The sequence below is a fragment of the Camellia sinensis genome, chromosome 9, assembly GCF_055761805.1.
Source record: "Camellia sinensis isolate YWXY chromosome 9, ASM5576180v1, whole genome shotgun sequence".
Taxonomy (NCBI): domain Eukaryota; kingdom Viridiplantae; phylum Streptophyta; class Magnoliopsida; order Ericales; family Theaceae; genus Camellia; species Camellia sinensis.
This window is the reverse complement of record NC_138969.1, coordinates 64766869-64790202: the sequence shown is the minus strand read 5'-3', so window position 1 is coordinate 64790202 and position 23334 is coordinate 64766869. Positions and strand designations below refer to the sequence as shown.

The window sequence follows — 23334 nt, the reverse complement described above, 5'->3', positions numbered from 1 at the left end:
TTAAGGCCTCGTTTGGAACAGACTATTTTAATAATTTTTTAGTTTTTTGGCTAAAATATGAAGTAAAATAAATTAGTATATTTTGAATGACATTTTAATTTTTTACGAAAAGATGTGTAAAAAGTTTAGAGAAAAGAAAATCTTTAACTTTTTAATATAAATTTTAGACTTTTTGATTTTTTAAATAATTTTTTGACTTTTATACTAAAACTATGAGATTTTTTTTTATAATATTAAAAAAAAAAAAAAAAACTAATAAGAGAATTGATGCACTTTCCAAACTATTTAAGAATATATCCTACTTTTTGAAATCTCATTTTTAAAATGTGATTTTAAAATTAAAATTGCATCGTGACCCTGCAATTTTAAAAATGGTGTTCAAAAGTCTCCAAGTAATCATGCTTGAATACCTTCAAAGCCTAAGTGGTTTTTACACAGGAGACGACTTTCCTTTTGAATGGTATCATTGGAACAACTAAGAGTGAGAGATTCTCGCTGCCGTTGCCACTACTTCCAGCGGGATCCAAAGCACACCAACACTGAAGGAAGTTGTATTTGATAACTTCGAGAAAATACCGCTACAGGGAATGGACTTGAATCAGTTTGTGCAAATCCATTTCAAAGCAGAGGTAATTCTATTTTATACATTATTATGTAATTGGGAAATTCTACACTTTAGATATGCCACTGATTTTATTCGTACGACTTGGCACCACATTTCATTTGAAGTGAACTGAAGGTATAAAATTTTCAAGAATTCCATAGAAATTCAGTTTGTCAATCAATAAGTGTATGGAAGTCTTATGTTGAGCTATGATTACCTGCCGGATGAGGAATCCAAGTCCTGCTTGTTGCTTTGTGTTTTGTTTCCTGAGGAGGCTAACGTCTCAGTAGAAATTTTGGTTCGATATGACTGTGAGAAGTTAGAGGACATTATTGTAAAGAAAAACCTAGGGAAAGAAGAACAAGAAGCTATAGTTGATAAGATGGTGTTCAAAATCTACAAAAAATGGGAACATCTTTCACATCTCTATAGTTTCTGTACCGGGAGATCTACTTTGAATGGTCATCCTCGGATGAGTAATTGAGAAAGATTGCTCTAAAATCAAGACTTCTACTTCTGCCGCTCCCTCCAGGGTCCAAAGCAAACCAAAACTAAAGACAGTCAAAGTGGATGATGTTGGGATAATGTTCTTCTGATTATGCAAACGCACTTCAATGTCAAGGTAATCTCTCTCTCTCTCTCTGGTTTTCTGGTTCCTGTTTGTTGGTGTCTTGCCGACTCTTTTTATTGATGTACATTGTCGTGTTTACTTTGCAACAAATTCAATTTCATCAATAAATTTCCCTTTTCCTGATCAAAAAAATAAAAAAATAAAAGAAATTCTGAAGAACACAATATACGGCGTTTGTCCAGAATATTTAGCCCAAATACATGGACCCTGTTTTGACATAGAAGTGAAATATAAAGGCTTGTTGAGTTGAGTTGAGTTGAGTTGACTTTTGAGAACCATCAAACAAACATTGCAGACCTTCAGTACCAGTGAACAATGACTTCACAGTTTATTGTTTGCTTAAAAATGGTTTCACAAATTTCTATCATATTCAGAAAGCAGAGACTGCTTTTGAAGAGCAATCTGAGAACCAATTAACTTTATCTGGATGGAAGCTCTGTTAAAGCTCACCTTTTAGCTTGTGTGCACTTCAGTTTGTGTGTGCATGCTTGATGCTAGATGAAGTACCAATGGAACTCACCTTCATAATTATCATAGTTAATTTGTTTTTTTGTTGCAGCAAGTATTGCTAGCAGTGAAGAAGGCTGAGATTGTACAGAGATGTGCTTGCTGTCCTTAGTGTTTCTGAACAGGAGCCTCACTTTGCACTATTTGGATGCTAATTTGCATAAAGTTCATGTTTACATTTTAGGCTTTGAATTAGTCATCTAAATTCGACATTGTGATATACTTGATTGTATTGTACATTTTCATAATATCTTGTGATCTATAGAAGAAAGTCTTTTCAACTCTAATGCTCCTATTCCAATCGATCAAATTACTTAGCTGGATAGAGTTAGCAAAAACTACTTTATTCACTCCTATTCCAAAAAGAAAAAGTTGGAAAAGCTCATCTTTTAATTGTTTGACAGAGTAATTGATTGAGAATTGGGGTTTTAATATTTATTTGTGTTCTCATCCAATTCAAGGTGGACTGTCTACATGCTTGTGCACACATACATTAGTAGTAATTTTCCACCTAACAAAAACCATAACAAAACAATTGGGATTTGGGAGCAAATTTAGCTGGAATAGACAATTTGACTGAAACAGAGCAGTAAAATTGCAGCCCAACTCCATTTACCAGTAACTGTAAAAACACTGCTAACTGTGCTATTGAACTGTTGTAAGGTTCTTTAGTGGACAGCTCACTTGTCTTCTAAATTCTTATCATTATATCTGTCATCATCATTATCATCATTATTTATACATGTAGACTCATTGCCTTTGTCTGTCTATGTGAAAATTCAGTGAGTCAAGCCTGTGTATAACATTTTTCTCAAGAAAAGGAAAGAATATCAAAAGGAAAAGGAAAAGGAAAAGAGCAAAAGGAGGAGCTAGTATATGTTTTTTGCCACCTTTCGTCCCTGGATGCAAAGTATCAAACATTGTGCCAGCATACATCAAACCAAGAAAAGAATATTTTCATCTTCTTAATAATAGAATATTGGGGTTTCCATCTCCATTGTGAAATCTGCAGCAGCTATTTGCCTTTCCCGTAATTGTTTACAGAAAGAGAGGTAAGCTTTGAATTCTAGCTTTGCCCTTTTCAATAATTTATGAAATTGAATATATAAATAATGCTAACTGTTGTCCATTGCTTATTTTATTCATAATGCAAAGGTAACTATGTCTGAGTTAAGTTGAATATTGTAAAAAGCTAACTGTATGTCTACATGAGCTAAGTTACATTGCATTCTATTCATAATGCAGAAACGTAAGGTGCATTGAAAATCTAAATATTTTGGCATTTTCTTTACCTTAATGACATGTGAGTTGCGATTAGCATGACCCACAATTCATGTATGTAAACATACAAAAAGCAACTTAGCTCAAGAATAGTAGTTCGTTTTTAGTGACCTTTTAGTATGTAATTTTTTTCCCCCTGTATCTGAAGTATTAAATAGCTCTAAATTGTGCCCCAAATAACACCATATTGTCCATGCAAAAAATAAAAAATAAAAGGCAAGAAAGAAAGATGAAGAAAGAAATAAATCATCTTCAATATTCATCATGTATGTTAGTTTCGGCGAAAAAAGTTGTTCTCATATTTTAGTGTTTGGTACAATGGAACATAGAAGTCAATGGAAGACTTTTTCCAGCATTCAAGAAGATGACCTAATTTGGATGGAAAATGTTTTTCATTTTTTAAAAGTAGAAAACATTGCAGAAACATTTTCTGGATCTAATGAGACATACCAATCTTACTAATGACACTACCACCCTACCATATCCTTTAGCTACCACAGAATATCAAAGATTCTATGTCAAAAATTCAATCCAAAGATTTTAAGTGTAAGAAGTAGATCCAGACACAAGTTTTCTTGTTATTAATAATAGTGATATTCTAGCAAATTTCAGTGTTGCTTGTTCAATATTTTTCCTCAGACATGGCAGATATTTTGATTTACATTGTAGAAAAGTTAATGTTGTTAAATTGTTTGTGAAGCCAGTTAAACATTAATTCAATTGTCTGATTTATCAAAAGAAAAAGGTTGGAAGTCTAAGAAGTGAAGTTGAAACATTAGAGGCTATGAGCGATAGGGTTCAGGGACAGGGATTCATTTATCTAGCAATTAGGATTAGAGAAGAAATTCATGAAGATGTCAAGCACTAGATTGAAAAACTTAATGGGTTCATAGGAAGGGCTAAAGAGTCTTTGGAAGGTGGAAGTAATGTGAACGAGAGTGTTTTAATAGGTGGTTTTCTTAGTTGGTCACACTTTTGTTTTTCCTTATTTATTTATTTTATTTATTTATTTTGGACAGATGATTTGGCCACATGTTTCCAGCTAGGAAAAGAAGCAAAAGAGAAAACGGATGAGGCTAAAATGCTATGGAAAGAAAGCAACTTCAATAACAAATCCAGCTCTACACGTCCTTGGGGATATAATTCATACCCTTAGAAAGGCTCTTGACTTATGAGACCACAAATTTGGCAATGTCAAATGACAAAATCAATTTCTTTGGAATACATGGTATTGGAGGTTGTTCGAAAGACAACTTTGGTAAGAGAAATTAGCAAAAAAAAAAAAAAGAAGCTAAATTGGATAAGCTTTTGATGGCTATAGTGTCTTGGCACCTAGACATTAAAAATATTCAGGATCAAACAGCTGACGTGTTGGGTTTGAGAATAATTGATCGGCCAAATGAAACTGAAAGATCAATTATATAATGTGCAAGACTCGAGGATGTCAACAGGATCCTTGTTATATTGGATGATGCTTTCAGAAACACTGCTAACTCTGCCATTGAGCTGTTATTTGTGAAACTGCATCTTCATTATGTATTTCGTTTGGGACTCTGAGACTCTCATTACTAAGGACGAACAATATGAAAATGTTCAGACACATAAGTCCAAACAGAGAGTCACTGATAAGACATAGCTTGTCGTGCGGTTAAATTTTGTTCGGTCCTATAAGTTTGAATAAGTGTAAAATGTTTGGTTATTTAGTGTCAAACATTCAATCTATTCAAGCCTCTTCAAGCTCAGTCCAGCCAACAATAACCCACGATGACATGGGGTCAACCATCCAAATAAAGTCAAAGAACTTTAAGGAGGCTTGGCAGCAGCCCAAGAAAAAAAGCCTCCAGACCGGTCCACTTTTGGCTCATTTCAGCAGCGGAACAACCCCAAAACACATGGGCAAGTGCCTCATGGACTTGGTACAAAACTCAGAGCAAACAATGGCTCAAATTCATTACTAAAGCTAAGAAAGAGTCATTTCACCCCAACAAAACCAGCTTTCCAACCTTTTCAGCAGTAGCCCACGCCTGCCCAACCGCAATCTAAAGCCTGGAAGACAAGCTAGAGTTGAGCCTAGTACCTCCCATGGCTTGGTCCAACCTTACTCGGCGTCGAGAGATCAGCCTAGCCCGATTCAGCAAAGGCCACTTTCGACCCATTTCTCCCTAAAAAATTGAGGGACTAGATCATTGCGATGATCTTCAGATATGTTGATAAGTGGCCAACTCATATCTAAGGATGATACTTTTGGAGTAGTGGTTTGGTAGGCATGAAAGTGCCCAAAGTCCAAGTTAGCATCCTCTAGTAGAGGCAACAAAGGATAAAGAGCCAGTTGTCCTATAGACTTTTGGATACTTAGGACAGATATGTGCTATCAACTTCATATTGGCTGAATTCCTTTCAGTCATATTACCCTTTTTCAATTCTATTTAGCAACAGTTATAAACAACTCTCACTGCGAAAAATTACTACTTTTGGTAAGATCCTATTTACTACTTTTGGCAACAATCTAAACAGCTCACAAATCTGTCTTATAAGCATTCAATGCCCTTAAACACTTGTTGAAATCTGATTTAACCCTAGGGGAAGCTCAAGGCCCCCTTTCTAGGCCATGAATAACACCCCTGCAACAATGTGCAAATATATTAATTATCAGTAAACTGTGAGATTCCAACACATTATCTATTGCATGCTCTGATACCATGATTTCAAATTGTTAACCACCAACTTCATCTAAAAGCTTAAACTATTAGAGAAAGAGATAAATTTAATTATTTTTTCAACACACCCTTCACATGTGGCCAAACTTTCTTTCATAAGTGGGCCAAAGATGTGCAAATAATTTAATTCTTGGGTTGGTAGTGAGGTTTAAACATAGGATCTATTGCGTGCTCTAATGCTATGTTAGATTGTTAACCACCATCTTATCTAAAAGTTTTAGTCATTAGAAATAGGGACAACTTCATTATTTATATCCTCAATACATCCCCTTATATATGACCAAATCTCATTCGTAAGCACACAAAATATGTGCAAGTATTTTCAATTGTCGAATAGGTAGTGAGATTTAGGACTTGATTTAATATCACTTGTTAGACTGAGTTCCACTATCTCTCTTAACATTAATTGGTTTTAGGTGAACTGGTGAAAGTTGGGACCATAAGTGATACTAGATCCAAGCTCCTATGTTCGAGTTACCCAAGGTGATTCCTTGCAGAAGGAGAAATCCACCCTAGTAGGCTCTGTGGACTACTAGTTGATAATGGACTAACCATCAGAAATTCAAATTTAAGCACAAAAGCTATACCAATTGATTTTAGAAGAGATCTGAAAACTCAGTCTGACAAGAGTGTTGAGGATATAAATAATAAAAGTATCATTCTCTTGAACAATTTAAGTTTTTAGATGAGTTAGTGGTTAACAATTTATAATATTAGTGCTAACAATAGATTTTGTGTTCGAATCCAACCTCACCACTTACCAAATAATTAAAATATTTGCACGTGTTTGGCCCCCTTATGAAGAACAGCTTGGTTATACACAAGGAATGTATTGAAATATAAATAAAAAAGTTATTTGGTTCTCTAATACTTTAAACTTTTAGATGAGTTGAGGATTAAGAATGGATGATTTAGTCGAGTGGCGTAGGATAACACTATTCTCAAGGAAATAATATGGAAAAGCAAAAGAGAAAAAGGAGCTGGTATATGTGCTTTGTCATCTTTAATTCCTTGAAGCAAAGGATCAAACAACATACATCAGGGAACAAACCAAGAAAAGAATTGCATTCCCATTCTTAAACATAGAATGTTGAGGTCTCCATCTCCATCTCCATTGCGAACCCTGCAATAACCATTTATTTGCAGAAAGAGAGGTATGCTTCAATTTCTAGCTTCCCCTTTTCAATAATTTTAGGCAAGTAGTTGAATACTTCAATAATGCTAACTGTAGTCCATTACTTGCTTATTCTATTCATAATGCAAAGCTAATTGATTGCTTATTCTATTCATATTGCTAAGCTAATTGAATATCTAGCATAAGCTACTGAAGTTGCATTTTGTGTTAGTATTAAGGGGTAGTTTACATGGAGACTCCCTAAACTATTACCAAGTAATCACTTTGGCCACTTAAACTAAAATAATGAACAAACTGACTCCTAAATTATTGATAACATAAAACTCCTTTACAATTAATTACCAAAATGTCTTGCACCTCTTGTATCATTTTATCCCTTAAACTATCGTGGAATATTATTTTACCTCCTGAACTATAAAACATACAAATAGACCCTTAAATTATCAAAATGTCACACACACCTTGATGTTGTTAACAAAAATAGTAACATGACCAAATTGGCCCCTCTTTTCGATACCTTACACACCCATTCTCTCTTTGAATCCCATTAGAAACCATTACAAATTTTTTATTTAAAAAAAGAAGAAAAGAAAAGAAGAAATCTTAGTCCCTAACCCTCTATCCCTATCCCCTCATATCTCCACTCCATTTCAAAAAAATCCATTAAAAATTCTCTTTTTAAAAAAAAAATTATTATTATTAATTTTAATGATTTTTGATGGACTTGAAAGAGAGAATGGTTGTGTCAGATATTAAAAAAAGATGGAACGATTTGATCATTTCATTGTTCCTTTAACGACATTAGAGGTGTTTGACATTTTGATAGTTGAAGCATCTAATTGTACATTTTTATAATTTAATTGGGTAGAGTGATACTTCATGGCTATTCAGGGGGCCTCCATGTAATTAACCAATTGCTAAATGGTACTTTGGTCATAAAATAATCTAAATTTTGACGCGTGACCCTCAATCTCACGATTTACTCATGGTTGAAGGACAGAATGGGTGTGTGATGCATTTTGCTAGTTAAGGGGTCTAACTGTACTCTTTTTTGGTTCAGAGAGTTAAAATGATACTTGAGAATAGTTTAGAGAGTCTCCATGTAAATATCTCTAGTATTAATTTGGGCATCAAATACAAGCCTCTTGTGATGATTGTTTTAAATTATTATAATTATTATTTGGGTTGAAGTTCGCTATGTACTTTAAATTTGGTCCAACAACTTTGAGATTGCAGGTATAAATTTGAGGGTTAATTACCAACTAATCCTGTTAAGTAGACTTAAATACTAATAGGTGTTATTGACTTTTTGAATGCACCAATAAGTCTTGCAATGTCTATATGTTTTCCTCATTAAATTTCTTTCTTTTATTATCTTCTCTCTTTTTCTTTCATTTTTTCAGAAAACTTTTCTTCCTCTCTCTACCATTTTTCTAGAGAGCATCTCTCTTTCTCTACCATTTTTGTAGAGAGCTTCACATCACCACTACTGTTGTTACACCACCATTATCGCTACACTACTACTGTCACCATGTCATCCACTCACCACCACTGCCGTCACCGTTTGGTGACCACCACCAACGTCATCGTTTGACCACAACCACCGTTCACCAATTATCTCTATTATTGCCGATCTATACTTTACATGATCTACACATCACAACCTTCTTCCGTCATCAGCGCCGCACACTTCTTACCATCGTCTTCTTTCTTTGTTGCTATCACCAGTGACTTTCAGATCTAGCCATTTTCAACTCATATTTTTACCGGTAACTTCAAATTTGGACATTTTTGGATGCCGATTTGATCATGACATGGTTGCCGAAGCTCCTACTAATGAGATTGGATCTTTTTTTTTGCTCTCTTTCTCTTTCTATATATATGTGTGTGTGTGTGTGTGTTGATGGATCTCTATCAATTTGTTTGTAAAGATCTAATTAAATAAGATCTGTTATTTGTAATATTTGTATATTAATAAATAATTTTACAGTGATAAATTTATCATTACTTTTATTTTTTATGTTTAAGTGTATTGGTGTGTTCCTGTGAATGAATAAGCGAATGTGTATTATGTAAGTGTAAGAGTGAGACTTAGTAATTGATTAAGTGGTCTGAAAAAAATTGATGAGTATTATCAGTGATGAATTTATGACTGATACAGTGATACCGGATCTGAGGAAGTGGTGAGAGTATTGACATAATGAAAAATGATATTGTTTTGCTTGAAAAAATGGTTGGATAATTGTCAAAAATCATTGTCGGAAAAATATCGTCGGATGTTGGAGATGGCAGCCGGAGATTTGCTGACGGTCTGAGATGGTATCCGGTGATTGAAGCTACCGGCCATGGTCGCCGGTGATCGGAGTTGGCGGCCAGACATGGTTGCTAATATTTGGAGATGAAGGAGATGCTATTTTGGATATATTAATAAGTAAAAAAAGGAGTAGGACTTATAGGTAAATAAGTTTGATTAATAGGACTGGCCCGTAAGTGTCCCTAAATTTAAGAGAATATTTTGTACCTAATGGTTAAAGCTTAAGTTTGTTCACAATAACCTATGTGTGGGGTGTACAAATATCAAGTTCAGTCAGGTTGACACTATTAGGAGTGCAATTTGGGTGGGTTAAACCTGAGCAAACTAAGTCCAGCCTAAATTTTTTTAGGGCTTGGGCAAGATATTTTTTAATTCGGAACATGCTTGGACAAAAATTTAGAAGCCCGAATTAAATTTGGACAGGCTTGGGCAAAGACATCAAATAATCCGAGTAACTCGAAGCCGGAATTATATATATAGATATATAAAAATATTAAATATACATATAAATTATTAGCCATTACATGATATTTATTTTTAGTAAATACAAAAGGGGGTACTATGCCAACCCCCAACTCCAAGCTGAGACCTCTCTTCAGGAGAAGTATAAGGGCGCCATCCAAGGGGCTACGGGGTGTTGAACCATTGTCAAAGGAGTTTTTGGTACGACACTTACTGCTGAACCAACCCCCTGTTGGCAGCTATTACATGATATTAAAGTAATTTAGATCATTAGATCATATTGAATATGTATTATATATACAAGTAACATAATACAAAATCTTACCTTTTTTATTTCCACTTATAAATTGTAAAGACTATTGTAGTGGCAAACAACCTTGGGATACAATTCGAGCAACTCTGGCAATTTGGATTTAAGTCTGGCTGGGCTTGGGCAAACAACCTTGGGTTACAATTTGGACCTGAGTAGGTCTCAACATAACTTGGGTTGGGCTTAAACAACCTCTCAACCCGCTCCAGTTACACCCCTAGACACTATAGAGTAAGAATATACGTGTCATTTCAAGCACTGCTCGACCCCAACATCACATCAAACTTATCTATTCAAAGCCTGAGCTATTAGTTTTCCTTTTTTCTTTTTTTCTTCTTTCTTTTTTGAAATTTTCTATTATTTGAATTTGGAACATTAACAAAATTTAATTGTAAAATAAATATAATCTTTTAAGAATTGTTTTGATTTAGACTCTAGAAAAAAGTATATATATGCATTTTTCATTATGGGCTAGCACCAATAAATCCCATATCCCTATCTTATACACCAATAAGTCCTTTCTAAAATATTTTGAACCCAACTCTCTTTTGTAATTTTTGTCGTCGCCCTCGCCACACCTGTGAGACTTGTTGGAAGTTGCATGGGCAACCATCTGGAGGTCGTGGAGACCGTTCTGGTTCTCGAGGAGGTCGCTCCGGACAGTCTCGAGGCCATGGGCCCAATGCCCGAGCCCATCATTCTGATGCAGTTGAGCCGCAGTCCATAGCTCCAGTTGATTCATCTGCTGATATCTCGTGGTTTTCTACTTCTGAGTTGGAAGTTGCTCTTCGTCACTTGCTAGACCGTCGGGCCTCTAGTTCATCTTCTGGTAATATTGCCCAGTCAGGTAACTTAGCTTCTTCTACAAGTGCTTTCCTCTCTCATCAAACGTTACCTTGGGTTATTGATTTTGGTGCTTCCGAGCACATGTCTGGTTTTTCTAATTTGTTCTCCACGTATACCCCTTCTTCAGGGCAGGATAAAGTTCGAATTGCTGATGATACCATTTCTTCTGTGTCTGGGAAAGGTTTAATTCATGCCACTGCTTCTCTTCCTTTATCTTCTGTCCTACATGTTCCCAATTTTAGTGTCAATCTTTTGTCTTTTAGTCATATTACTCGGGACTTAAATTGTAGTGTGACAATAAGGCCGCCATTAATATAGCCCACAATCCGGTTTAGCATGATCTGACCAAGCATGTGGAGATTGATCGGCATTTTATCAAGGAAAAGCTTACTAGTGGCACTATATGTACGCCTTTCGTGCGGTATGAGGATCAATTGGCTGATGTTCTTACAAAAGGATTAGGGATTAAACTATTCCGTGACATTCTTGACAAGCTGGGCATGAGAGATATCTTCGCACCAGCTTGAGGGGGAGTGTTAGAATGTGTTAGGATATTTCCTATTTTATTCTCATTCAGTCTCTTTATTTGCTGTAATGGGCCTTCATTTAGGCCTTAACTTATGTTTATGATTTAATATAAAAGGGTATGATAAACCACTCATACTAACTTTTCCTCTTCTAAAAATAACACTTTCTAGGTATTGAGGTTGCTCGGTCCAAAGATGACATCTTCATATGTCAAAGAAAGTATGTGCTTGGTATGCTTGGAAGTAAAGCCTGCAATACACCACTAGAGCTTGGACTGAAGCTTAGTGAGGATCAATGAGGTGAGCTTGTAAACAAGGGGAGATGCCAGAGGCTAGTGGGTAAGCTTATCTACTTATTCCATTCGCGTCTTGACATTGCTATTGCAGTGAGTATGGTTGGTTAGTTTATGCATGCTCTACGTGGAATTCACTTAGAGATAGTTATGCGGATTCTGAGGTACTTGAAGTCTTTTTTGGGAAAAGGTCTTTATTTCTCAAAACATGGTCATCTTATTGTGGAGGCATATACAGATGCTGATTGGGCTAGATCAGTCACTGATAGAAGGTCAACCTCTGGCTATTGTACCTTTGTTGGAGGAAATCTAGGTACTTGGAGAAGCAAGAAACATAATGTAGTTGCGAGGTCCAGTGTAGAGGCTGAATTCAGAGTTATGACTCAGGGTGTATGTGAGCTATTATGGAATAGACTATTTTTTAGGGATTTGGGGATTCATCAGACAGATTCTATGAGGTTATACTGTGACAATATGACAGCCATCAATGTAGCTCACAATCTAGTTCACCATGACAAGACCAAGCATGTGGAGATTGATAGATATTTTATCAAGGAAAAGCTTACTAGTGGCACTATATGTACGCCATTTGTGAGGTCTAGAGACCAACTGGCTGATGGTCTCACCAAAGGATTAGGGAATAAACCATTCTGTGACATTCTTAACAAGTTGGGCATGAGAGATATCTTTGCACCAGTTTGAGGGGGAGTGTTAGAATGTGTTCGAATATTTCCTATTTTATTCTTATGTATATTCAGGATCCTTATTTTATGCCTTAGGGTACTCTTGTAATTATGGTGATGATTTGATATAAAAGGGGATGAGATACCACTCTTACCTCTAACTTTTCTCTTCGCAAAACTGATAGTTGTATGGAATGGAGTGTTGGACAATAAAGAAACAACATGTAAATAAGATAAGTGTTATTGAAATGAGGATGCTACGGTGGATGTGTGGCAAGACTAGAAAAGACAGAATTAGAAAGGAGTATATTCGGGAATGGGTAGGAGTAGCACCGATAGAAGATGAGTTGAGAGAGAATAGATTAAGATGGTTTGGTCATATTCAACGCAGACCAATAGAGACAGTAGTGAAGAGATGCGATGCAATGACGGTAGATGGAAGTGTTAGGGGACGGAGTAGACTTAGATTGACGTTGGCTAGCTTAGTAAATAGAGATATGAATTTACTTAATTTGACTAATGAAATGGCCTTTGATAGAGCCGCGTGGAGAAGAAGGATTGATGTAACCGACCCCATTTGATGGGCCTTAAGGTTTAGTTTGGTTTGGTTTGGTTTAGTTTTTAACATTGATAAGGATTAACTTCTTGACCTTCTAATTAAGAGGATACAAAAGTGATCAACTGAACTAAACCAATTAATTTTTTTTCTTTTATTCCCCTTCTACCAACAATCTACACCAAAAAGAACCAAAAAAAAAAAAAAATGTTTGTCAATGTCAGAAATTGAACCCGAGGATTTAATTGTAAGTAGACACAGATAATTATTAATGCCAATAGTACAACAATTTTTTTATTTTTTGGAGTCCCATACTACTGTAAAATGGTTCTTATTGAATATTTGTCTTCATACATGGCTATGGCTGCTCTGATTTCCATTGGAGGAAAAGTTGTTGAGTTCTTGGTGGAGCCAGTTGGGCGTCAATTCAGTTATGTCCTTCATTGAATGGAATACATTAAAGATTTGAGAGACCAAGTTGAAAAGTTAGAGGCTCAGAGAAAAGATGTGGACGACTTCATTGATGCAGCAAAAAGGAATAGAGGAGAAATTCTAGAAAATGTCAACAGTTGGATTGAAAAAGTTGATGGGTTCATAGTAGAGGCTAAAAAGTTTCTAGAAGATGGTACCAATGTGAACCAGAAATGTTTCATTGGGTGGTTTCCTGATTTGGTCACACGTCGCCAGCTAGGTAAAGAAGCAAAAGATAAAGTTGAGGTGGCTAAAGAGCTAGAAAAAGATGGCTACTTCAATAGCATATCCAAACCAGCTCGTCCCTTGGGGATAGAGTCCATACCCTCGGAAAGGCTTGTGACTTATGAGACCACAAATTTGGCAATGATGAGCGTAATGAAAGCACTAACTGATGACAAGATCAACTTTATTGGAATACATGGTCTTGGGGGTGTTGGAAAGACTACTTTAGTAAAAGAAATTGGGAGAAAAGCTAAATCAGATAAGCTTTTTGATGAAGTTGTGATGGCTGTAGTGTCTCAAAACCCAGATATTAAAAGGATTTAAGATCAAATAGCTGTTATGTTGGGTTTCACCAAATTTACTGATCAGTCAACTGAAATTGGAAGAGGAAGCATGCTTTGTGCAAGGCTCAAGGATGTGAAAAAGATCCTTATTATATTAGATGATGTTTGGGACAGACTTGAATTGACAACCTTGGGCATTCCACTTGGCCAAGATCATGAGGGCTGCAAAATCATAATCACAACACGGCGTGAGCAAGTATGCAGAACCATGGCAAAGGAATGGGAGACGACAAAGATAGTCTGGCTTGATGTTTTATCTGAACAAGATTCATGGGACTCATTTAGAAAAAATGTTGGCGACGTTGTTAACTCTTCTGCGTTAAATGATGTTGCTAAAGAGATTTGTAAAGAATGTGGAGGGCTTCCCATAGCAGTAGTTACAGTTGGAAAAGCAATGGAAGGTAAATATAACCTTGAAGAATGGAAAAATACAGCTCAAGAATTAAAAAAATCATTGCCAACAAACATTGAAGGTGTTGATCAACAAGTGTACAAAACTCTTAGGTTGAGCTATGATTACTTGCAAGATGAGGAAGCCAAGGATTGCTTCTTGCTTTGTTCTCTTTCCCGAGGATCATGACATCTTAATAGAAGACTTGGTACGGTATGGGATGGGGTTGAGATTATTCAAAAATGTTGATACAGTGCAGGAAGCTAGGAGCAGAGCACAGTCTGTGATCAACAATCTCATAGCTTCATGTTTGTTATTAGCTAGTGATGTGCAAGATTGCATCAAAATGCATGATGTTCTGCGTGATGTTGCCATATTTACAGGATCCAAAAAGCATTTTGTAAGAGCTGGTTGCAATTTGAAGGATTGGCCAAATGTGGATAGTTTGGATAAATACACAGGCATATCATTGATGAGAAATCAGATCAGTAACCTTCCTGAGGTCTTGGAATGTTCAAAGCTCCAAATATTACCATTTCAAGACAATCTAAATGCATGGTCATGTTCACATGAATTCCTTTCTAGGATGAAGGCACTTGGTGTTTTAGATTGGAGCCGACACTTCTACCCTCATCTTGACAATCCAATTCGTTGTCCTGATACTTTCAATAACCAGACGTGTCTTCGAACATTAGTTCTTGAAGGAATTAAGTTTGGGGACACTAAATGTCTTGGACAGTTAAAGATACTTGAAGTCCTTAACCTCAGGCGTGCCTTATTTTCTGAGGTACCAAATGCTATAAGGGAGTTAACTAATCTAAGGTCGTTGGACATGACTGGAAGCTTTCATGAATTTCTCATTCCGGCTGCAATGGTATCGCCTTTATGCCATTTGGAGGAGTTGTACTTGTTTGGCAGCGTAACTTGGAGGATTGGAGACGCTGCAGTAGAAGTAGCTACTGCACTAAGATCTTGGCCTCGCCTAAAAGTGCTAACCATTTCCATACCTGACATTGCGCATATACCTAAGGACTTTGTTTTTCCTGAGTTGGAAAGTTTTATTATCTTTGTGGGTGAGAGGTGTGGTTAGAGGTAGTTCGGGAAGATGGCGGGCACTTCAATGGCCTGAGATCACCGGAGGTGGAGAGGAGGAAGTCAAGGCAAGCTTGGAGAGGGAGAGGTTGGCAGTGATAGACCTTGAATATTAATGCAAAGTGAGAGAGGGTGTTTAAGTATGAAACTTGGTTGTATTGTTGTTGTTGTGTCTCGGTGCATATACGATACGTTATATAGGCCGCAGGAGTATTGGAGGCCAAGCAAACTGTTGGACAGGTGGCTCGTTCTCCTCAACTCTGCCAGAAGTGATATAAGCCCTTCTGCCGTCTGTGGCTTGACGGCAGGCGGAGAGCAACGTTCATGGCAGGCAGAAAGTAACGTTTCGTATATGCATCGGAAGACATGAACGTAAGGTCATTGTTGCCTCTTCTCCAAGCCTGGTCGAGATGGAGTTGTCTTAGCAAGGAGACAAACATCTCGACGATCCCATGACCTCAGCTGCCAGTCTAGTATCCTCTGATGATTCCGAGACACAACAACAACAATACAACCAAGTTTCATACTTAAACACCCTCTCTCACTTTGCATTAATATTCAAGGTCTATCACTGCCAACCCCTCCCTCTCCAAGCTTGCCTTGACCTCCTCCTCTCCACCTCCGGTGATCTCAAGCCATTGAAGTGCCCGCCATCTTCCCGGACTACCTCTAACCAGACCTCTCACCCACATTATACTCTGCTGGGGAAGAGTGGTGCTCACTTCACATGGCGCCCAAAAAGAACACTGGAACTGGAATAGCGACATCCCATGGTGGCGGTAGGGAGACTCTGGCGGAGACCTCGGAACACAATTCCGGCGGCTCTCCAGAAGAACAATCCTCCCAACCGGTCATAGCGGACCAACTACGTGCGTTGACTGAGAGCGTCACTTCTCTTCAACAGAACCAACAATTCTTAATGGACGCCCTACTAGCCTTACAAAGGGCACCTACAGTTCCATTGTCGTCCAACCCTCTTTCAGCATCACAAAATGGTGTTCCGCCATTAGCCCAGAATGGCTCGGAGGCCAACCTCGCTACGCAAAACAACTTGCAAACCCAAACAGGACGACAAACGGTCACCCCGCTCCCTCCGTCAGCCCCCAGCCAAATACCCCCACCGCAAGTTGGATCTGTTAGCGGAGCTCCCGCCGCAATGACTTCCACTAGCTCTCTTGCTCTCCCGGTGGATCAGAACCCTTCCCAGCCATTAACATTGGAAGTAGTAAAAGAACACATACACAGTCTACTTCAGACAAACAAAGGCCACATCCCTGCCTCCCCAGAATTGGACCTCCGTCCCCCTTACCCTATTCACATCGCGAGTCTTCCATATCTGGCGGGATATACAGTACCCAAGTTTGTTCGCTTCGACGGACGAAAAGGGAACGCCAGGGAGCATGTTTCACGCTTTCTTGACGCCCTTGGAGCTCACCGAGAGGACCGAAACCTCCGCATAAGGGAATTCTCCAAATCCCTCACAGATCGAGCATTCTCGTGGTATGCTAACCTTGCTGCTGGCTCTATTTCTTCATGGGAAGACTTGATAAAAAAGTTTTATATCAAGTTCTTCTACGTTGAAGAAAGGTTAACCACCCTTCATCTTATGAGGGAAACACAGCGACTTGGGGAGGACATCCTCGGTTACGTTCAGGGAAAAAGCAGTAGACATTCAAGACCCGATGGAAGAGCACCAACTGGTGTCATTGTGCATTGAAGGAATGCTCACGACTTATAAACTCCAGTTGGTTAACCACCACTTCTCTGACTTTTCCGCTTTATGTGCTGCGGCCCGAAACATAAGTGAAACAGTAAGATCAGGGGCACGAATGACAGCACCACAACCCCACTCATGGCGACCAACAGCACCTCAACCTTCCCCATGGAGGCCTAACCGATGCAACCACGCTGTGTATGCAGCCAAGGGCTCCTCTTGGGGAAGAGAAGACCCGCAGGCAAAAAAGAGAAAGCTCGATCAAATTCCCCCGCCATTACCTATCTCAGTGAATGAGGCACAGACACTCCTCAATGCCTGGGTAGAAGATGGAAAAGTTCACCTCCCCGAGCCAAGGCAACCTGTTAACAAAAAGGATCAAGCGCGGGCAGACTATTGCATATACCATCGTTCCGTTAAACATCTTACTACGGAATGTTGGGCACTCAGATCGCTAGTTCGAAAAATGATGTCTGAAGACGCTTTGGAGCTACCTCGCCAAACAGAAGATGTCTTGAAAGATCCTCTCCCGCGCCATAAGGATAATGGCAAGACGGTCATGATGCTTTCACATTATGACGAGACGGAAGAGCCAATGGTGTGCGAGCTCTCTGAACTCCCAGCTCCCACTTGTCCGGACTTTGAAACTAGACGCGTGATAGCGCTCAAGAAATCGACAAAGTTCAAGTGGTTCTTCGACCAATTCGGCCTGTCTGAAGCAACACGCTTTGAAGCCACCGAGGCCTTTTTGAGACTTGCAGAGCAGAATGGTGAAACGTGCATGAGTGTAAGCGGATCAGTAAGGAAAGTATTTCGGGATAACTCCTTGGCAATAACCTTTACCGAGGCTGACAAACAAGTACCATTTCCACATAACCGCCCCCTCTACGTCCCAGTATTCATTAATGGGATGGAGTTTCAAAGAGGATTCATGGATGGAGGAGCTTCACTCAATGTGATGCCTTATTCTACTTTCCAGGAAGCTGGGATCCCACAAAAGCACTTAGTTAGACAACCCATCTCCATCACCGGTTTTGGAAGCCAAAAAATTAAAACCATAGGTCATGTCCAGTTAGACTTAGCAGTCGGACCAATTCGCTCTACTACTAAGTTCCATGTTATAGAAGCAGAGACGACCTATCAGGCTCTCCTAGGGAGAACTTGGCTTCACAGATATGCTGCGATCCCGTCCACTTACCATCAATGTGTCAAAGCAATCTACAACAATGAGGTAGTAGCCATAGCTGGCTCTCAAAAGCCTTTTCGAGTAGATGAAGCTCACATGGCAGATGCAGTATTTTACAATCATGTCAATGAAGATGAACCTCCTCTGCCACTTCGAGGAACTCCTATACCTGACTGGGATGACCTCTCTGAAGAAGGTTCATCACCACCTCGTAGAAAGACATTCACCAAATCAGAGCCCTCAAGAAAGCTCCCTAAAGTCACCAGGTTTCAAACAAAAGATGGCAGAGTGGTATACCGTTTATGACGGTGCGAGGGGTTGGCAAATGTTACCAATGCCGACCCCCAGCTAGATGACGTAGCAATTGTCCATCGTGAACTAAGTGGAGAAGATCACTGTTGCTACACCTTGTCTGCGTTGGCCCAACGCCCGCCATTGGCAAAGAATAAAAAAAGTAGAGACAAGAAGAGCAGAAGGAGAAAAAAAGCTGTGCCTTTTCCAGCAACAGATAAACACTCTGACAAATCCTATTGTCCTGCGGTAACTCATTTGGATGGAGCCGAAGGCTCAAAAGTTAAACCCCTCAAGGCAGCCATTTCATCTCCTAACCAAGTCCCCGCCAAGCAAGATGGATTGCAAGAAGTCCGACCTGCTCCAGAGTGTTTACAGGATGGTCCTAGGCCCCAAAAACAAGAATTGGAAGAAATCAACATAGCCTCTGAAGGAGAACCCAGGCGTCCTATCTTCATTTGCAAGGATCTCCCAGCAAAACAAATGGGGCCCCTTATCGAGTTGATCAGAAAATATTCGGACGTTTTCGCATGGACATATGAAGAAATGCCAGGATTAGACAAAGATGTTTCCATGCACCGTCTGAACGTCATCCCCCTGGCTCGCCTAGTCAAGCAAGGAGTAAGATTTTATAAGCCCGAGGTGGAGCTCAACATCAAGGACGAAGTGGTGAAACTGCTTGGAGCAGGGTTTATTAAACCTATTCAACATCCCACCTGGCTTTCTAGTATCGTCCCAGTTATCAAAAAGAATGGTCAAATTCGAGTGTGCGTCGATTTCAGAGATCTAAACAAATCTTGCCCCAAAGATGAGTTCCCACTCCCAAACATAGATACCTTGATTGATTCAGCAGCGGGGCACCATATTTTCTCATTCATGGATGGCTTCAGCGGCTATAACCAGATCAAGATGGCCCCAGAGGATGCCCCAAAGACGGCGTTTCGCACTCCTATAGGTAACTTCTTCTATACTGTAATGCCTTTTGGATTAAAAAACGCGGGAGCAACATACCAGAGAGCTATGACAGCCATTTTTCACGATATGTTGCACAAGTCCTTGGAATGTTACATTGATGATTTGGTAGTAAAATCCAAAGAGGAGACTAGTCACCTCAAAGACCTCCAAAGAGTCTTTGAACGTTGTAAGAAATACAGACTCAGAATGAACCCGCTTAAATGCGCATTCGGAGTCACTACCGGCAAGTTCCTTGGCTGCATCGTTCATCGCCATGGGATAGACCCCGACCCAGCAAAGGTCACCGCCATCCAAAATATGCCACGACCAACCAATCTAGATGAGTTGAGAACCTTCCTTGGACGGGCATCTTACTTGAGACGATTTATCCCAGCTATGGCTGAAATAACACAACCCTTCAATTCTTTACTAAAGAAGGATGTCAGGTTCACTTGGAGTGAGGAACACCAACAAGCATTCGAAGGAGTAAAGTCAGCTTTAACATCCTCTCTCTCCATGACACCTCCTCAGCCGGCAAGGCCCTTACTCCTCTACATCACCTCCACGCCGAAATCAGTCGGAGCTCTGCTCGCCCAGGAAATTGACGGATTTGAACGTCCCGTGTACTACATAAGCAGAGTCATCCAAGGGGCTGAGATCCGATATTCCCCCATTGAACGGCACTGCCTCGCCCTAGTGTTTGCCGCCAAAAAGCTCCGCCATTACCTTCTTTCTTACCCCATCCATCTTATGACCAGAAGTGATCCTATTTGATTTCTCCTCACTAGACCAGCGCTCTCTGGCAGGCCAGCCCGTTGGCTCCTATCTTTAGCGGAATATGACATCACTTGCAAAGCTCCCAAGGCCATCAAAAGTCAAGCGCTCGCTGACCTCTTGGCTCACTTTCCCAGTGGAAAACATGAGCCGCCCTCGGATGAATTGCCAGGAGATGAGTTCCAAGCGGCTGAAGTAAACACCGAAGGAGAATGGAGCTTGAGTTTCGATGGATCGTCCACCTCTAAAGGGGGAGGGGCTGGAATAGTCCTTGTTTCCCCAAATCAAACTGAAGTCAATTTGTCATATAAACTGGATTTTAAATGCTCTAACAACGAGGCGGAATACGAAGCCCTGATATTGGGGCTTATGGCAGCACTCCACCTAGGAGTAAGTCTCCTATGTATCAAAGGCGACTCTAATCTGGTGGTCAAGCAGACCAATAGAGACTATGCTATCAAAGAGCCCCCTTTGGCTTCATACAGAACCATCGTCCAAAGGTTGACAGACAAATTCGACATGGTAAGGATAGAACACGCTCCTCGCTCCAACAATCGACACCCGGACGCCCTCGCCACCTTGGCCTCTAAGGTGGAATTCTCGGAAGAATCAATCAAGATAGAAGTCCTGAAACGCTCCGTGCCATGTTCAGTAACAACTATCTTCCCTGAAAAAGAACCCGCCGATTGGAGAGCCCCAATCATCGATGAGCTCCGTGCCCCCTCAGGTAAACTACCTTTGAGTGAGACCAAACACTTCACAATTTATCAAGGAGTCCTCTACTATAGAGGGCCTGGTGGTTTATTGGCACGATGCATTGACCTTATCGAAGCCAAGTCCAAATTAGAAGGGGTGCACAACCGCTCATGCGGGACAGGAGATGTAAGCCTCTACAGGAGGCTACAACGATAAGGATATTATTGGCCTACCATGGCCAAGGAAGCGAATGACCTTCAAGGGAAGTGCACCAAATGTCAAGAATTCCCTCCAAAGGCTGAATGCAACTTCACAGAAATCACCTCCGACTGGCGTCAGGTATACATAGATTACCTCAAAGAAGAATCATTGCCACCAGAACGCTCTGCAGCCGCAACAATCAAGAAGCGAGCTCCGAAATTCTTTTTGCAAGGAGAGCAACTTTTCAGGCATGGCTTTGACGGAAAGCCATTACGTTGCTTGTCAGGAGTTGAAATCTATAAAGTTTTGGAACTTACTCATGGATCAGAGCACCAAGGCGGAGCAAAACTATTTCAACATCTTCTACATTTAGGGTATTATTGGCCTACCATGGAGGCAGATGCCAAAATGTATGCCAAACGCTGCAAGCCTTGCCAACTCCATGGAAACCTCATTCATGCACCCGCCACTGATTTACATAGTTCGAGCCCACCATGGCCTTTCCACACGTGGGCTATGGACCTCATTGGCCCCATCTCTCCGCCATCAAGGGGACACATATGGATTGTAACGGCTACAGAGACCTATACTAAATGGGTAGAAGCCATCCCTCTAAAAAAGGCAACAGGAGCTGCTGTCTCCAATTTCATCCGAGAATTCATCATATGTCGTTTCGGCATACCTAGAGTAATTCTTTCAGACAATGGGACCCCTTTTGTCAACCGCCAAGTCGGACAACTCCTTGTCTCCTATGACATCACGCACCATAAATCAACTCCTTATTATCCCCAAGGGAATGGGCAAGCAGAAGCGACCAACAAAACACTCCTTAGAATCCTTTCACGGATTCTCAAGGATTATCAAAGGGATTGGGCGCACGTACTCCCAATGGCGCTGTGGGCTTACAGAACATCCAAAAGACGGCCGACTCAAATGACCCCATTCTCATTGGTATACGGCACGGAAGCAGTTCTTCCAGTAGAAATTGCCATACCCTCAGCTCGCATGGCCCTCCGAAGTGAAGTTACTCCTGACTCCAGATCTTATGAATTGGAGATCCTTGATGAAAGAAGGGACAAGGCCCTGGCTAACCTCAAAGTTTACCAAAGTCGCATAGCTCGAGCCTATGATACCTTGGTGCGCCCCAGACAATTCCAAGAAGGTGACTTGGTACTTCGTGCTGCACCCCATGTCATGAGAGGAACCTCTACCCACAAGTTCACTCCTAAGTGGCAAGGACCTTATGTAGTAAGAGAGGCCAACGAGAATGGTTATTATAGAATTTCTGAACCAAACTCGCAAGCTCTCTTAAGCCCTATCAATGCCAAATGGCTAAAGGCCTATTTCCCTTAGGATAAGAGTGAAGAATCACCCCTGAGAAATTTACTCTTACTGATGTAATGGCAATGTAAAACATCAGCTCATGCTTATGTTAAATAAACAATCATTTGCTATCTCCATTCTCATTACATTTTGTGTAACTATTAATAAATCATCAACCAAAAAAATAAAAAATAAAAAAATAAAAAAATAAATAAAAATAATATAAAAAAAATAAAAATAAAAATAAAAAAATAAAATAAAAAAAGATTGAGAGAGAAAACAAAAATATATACAGTACTTGGGGTTTTAGCTCAACCAGTACAAGAAATTCCTCAACTTGTCTAACTTGGACCTATCTGGCTATCCAAGTCAAAAGCCTCATCTTCCACACTAATAAGCTGAGCCTCTACCACGGCTCTCCTCTCTCTCAAACTCGACATCGCCAAGTCCACATCCGCCAATGCCTTGGTCACCCGCTCTAACTCCACCACAGCCTTCTCCCTAGAAGACGCCGATTCCATCAAAGCCCTGTCCATTTCCGCTAGCTCAAGCTTGAGATGGCGATTCTTTACCTGCACTTCCATACGAGACAAACTCTCTCTCAGCCAGCTCACCTCAAACTCATGCCGCTGAAACTCAGCCACAGCAGTCTGAAATGACTGAAACGTATCCATAGAAGTCTCCGGAGTAAGACCATGAAACCCGCTGAGCATATCACAGAACGCCTCTAACAAATAGCGTCGTAAGAACATAGCCTCCAAACGCATGAAAGTGTTGGGTCTATGATAAAAAATAAAGCTTAGTCT

General features: G+C 39.8%; 2 protein-coding genes, 1 long non-coding RNA gene and 1 pseudogene across 4 annotated transcripts; all 4 read left to right on the top strand.

The window, feature by feature from the left end:
- The first annotated feature begins 384 nt into the window (after window positions 1-384).
- Window positions 385-5515, top strand: LOC114283351 (uncharacterized). Of its 2 annotated transcripts, XR_014339823.1 has the most exons (4): window positions 435-629; window positions 730-1226; window positions 2526-2794; window positions 4043-5515. It is a non-coding gene; the product is annotated as an uncharacterized LOC114283351 (long non-coding RNA). The 2 variants fall into 2 exon arrangements; XR_014339822.1 differs by lacking the exons at window positions 730-1226; window positions 2526-2794; window positions 4043-5515 and adding an exon at window positions 1795-2020 and having other exon boundaries at window positions 385-629.
- An 8386-nt stretch (window positions 5516-13901) lies between these two features.
- On the top strand, window positions 13902-14486 carry LOC145799501 (disease resistance protein At4g27190 pseudogene; annotated as a pseudogene).
- Window positions 14487-17218: 2732 nt separating this feature from the next.
- On the top strand, window positions 17219-20308 carry LOC145799500 (uncharacterized). Its single transcript, XM_082889091.1, has 2 exons — window positions 17219-18555; window positions 18673-20308. The coding sequence occupies exons 1-2, from the start codon at window positions 17219-17221 to the stop codon at window positions 20306-20308; spliced, it is 2973 nt and encodes a 990-aa protein (XP_082745217.1).
- A 369-nt stretch (window positions 20309-20677) lies between these two features.
- LOC145799499 (uncharacterized) lies at window positions 20678-21220 on the top strand. The gene has a single exon (XM_082889090.1). It carries the CDS (start codon window positions 20678-20680, stop codon window positions 21218-21220), a length of 543 nt encoding a protein of 180 aa, XP_082745216.1.
- Window positions 21221-23334: the final 2114 nt, after the last annotated feature.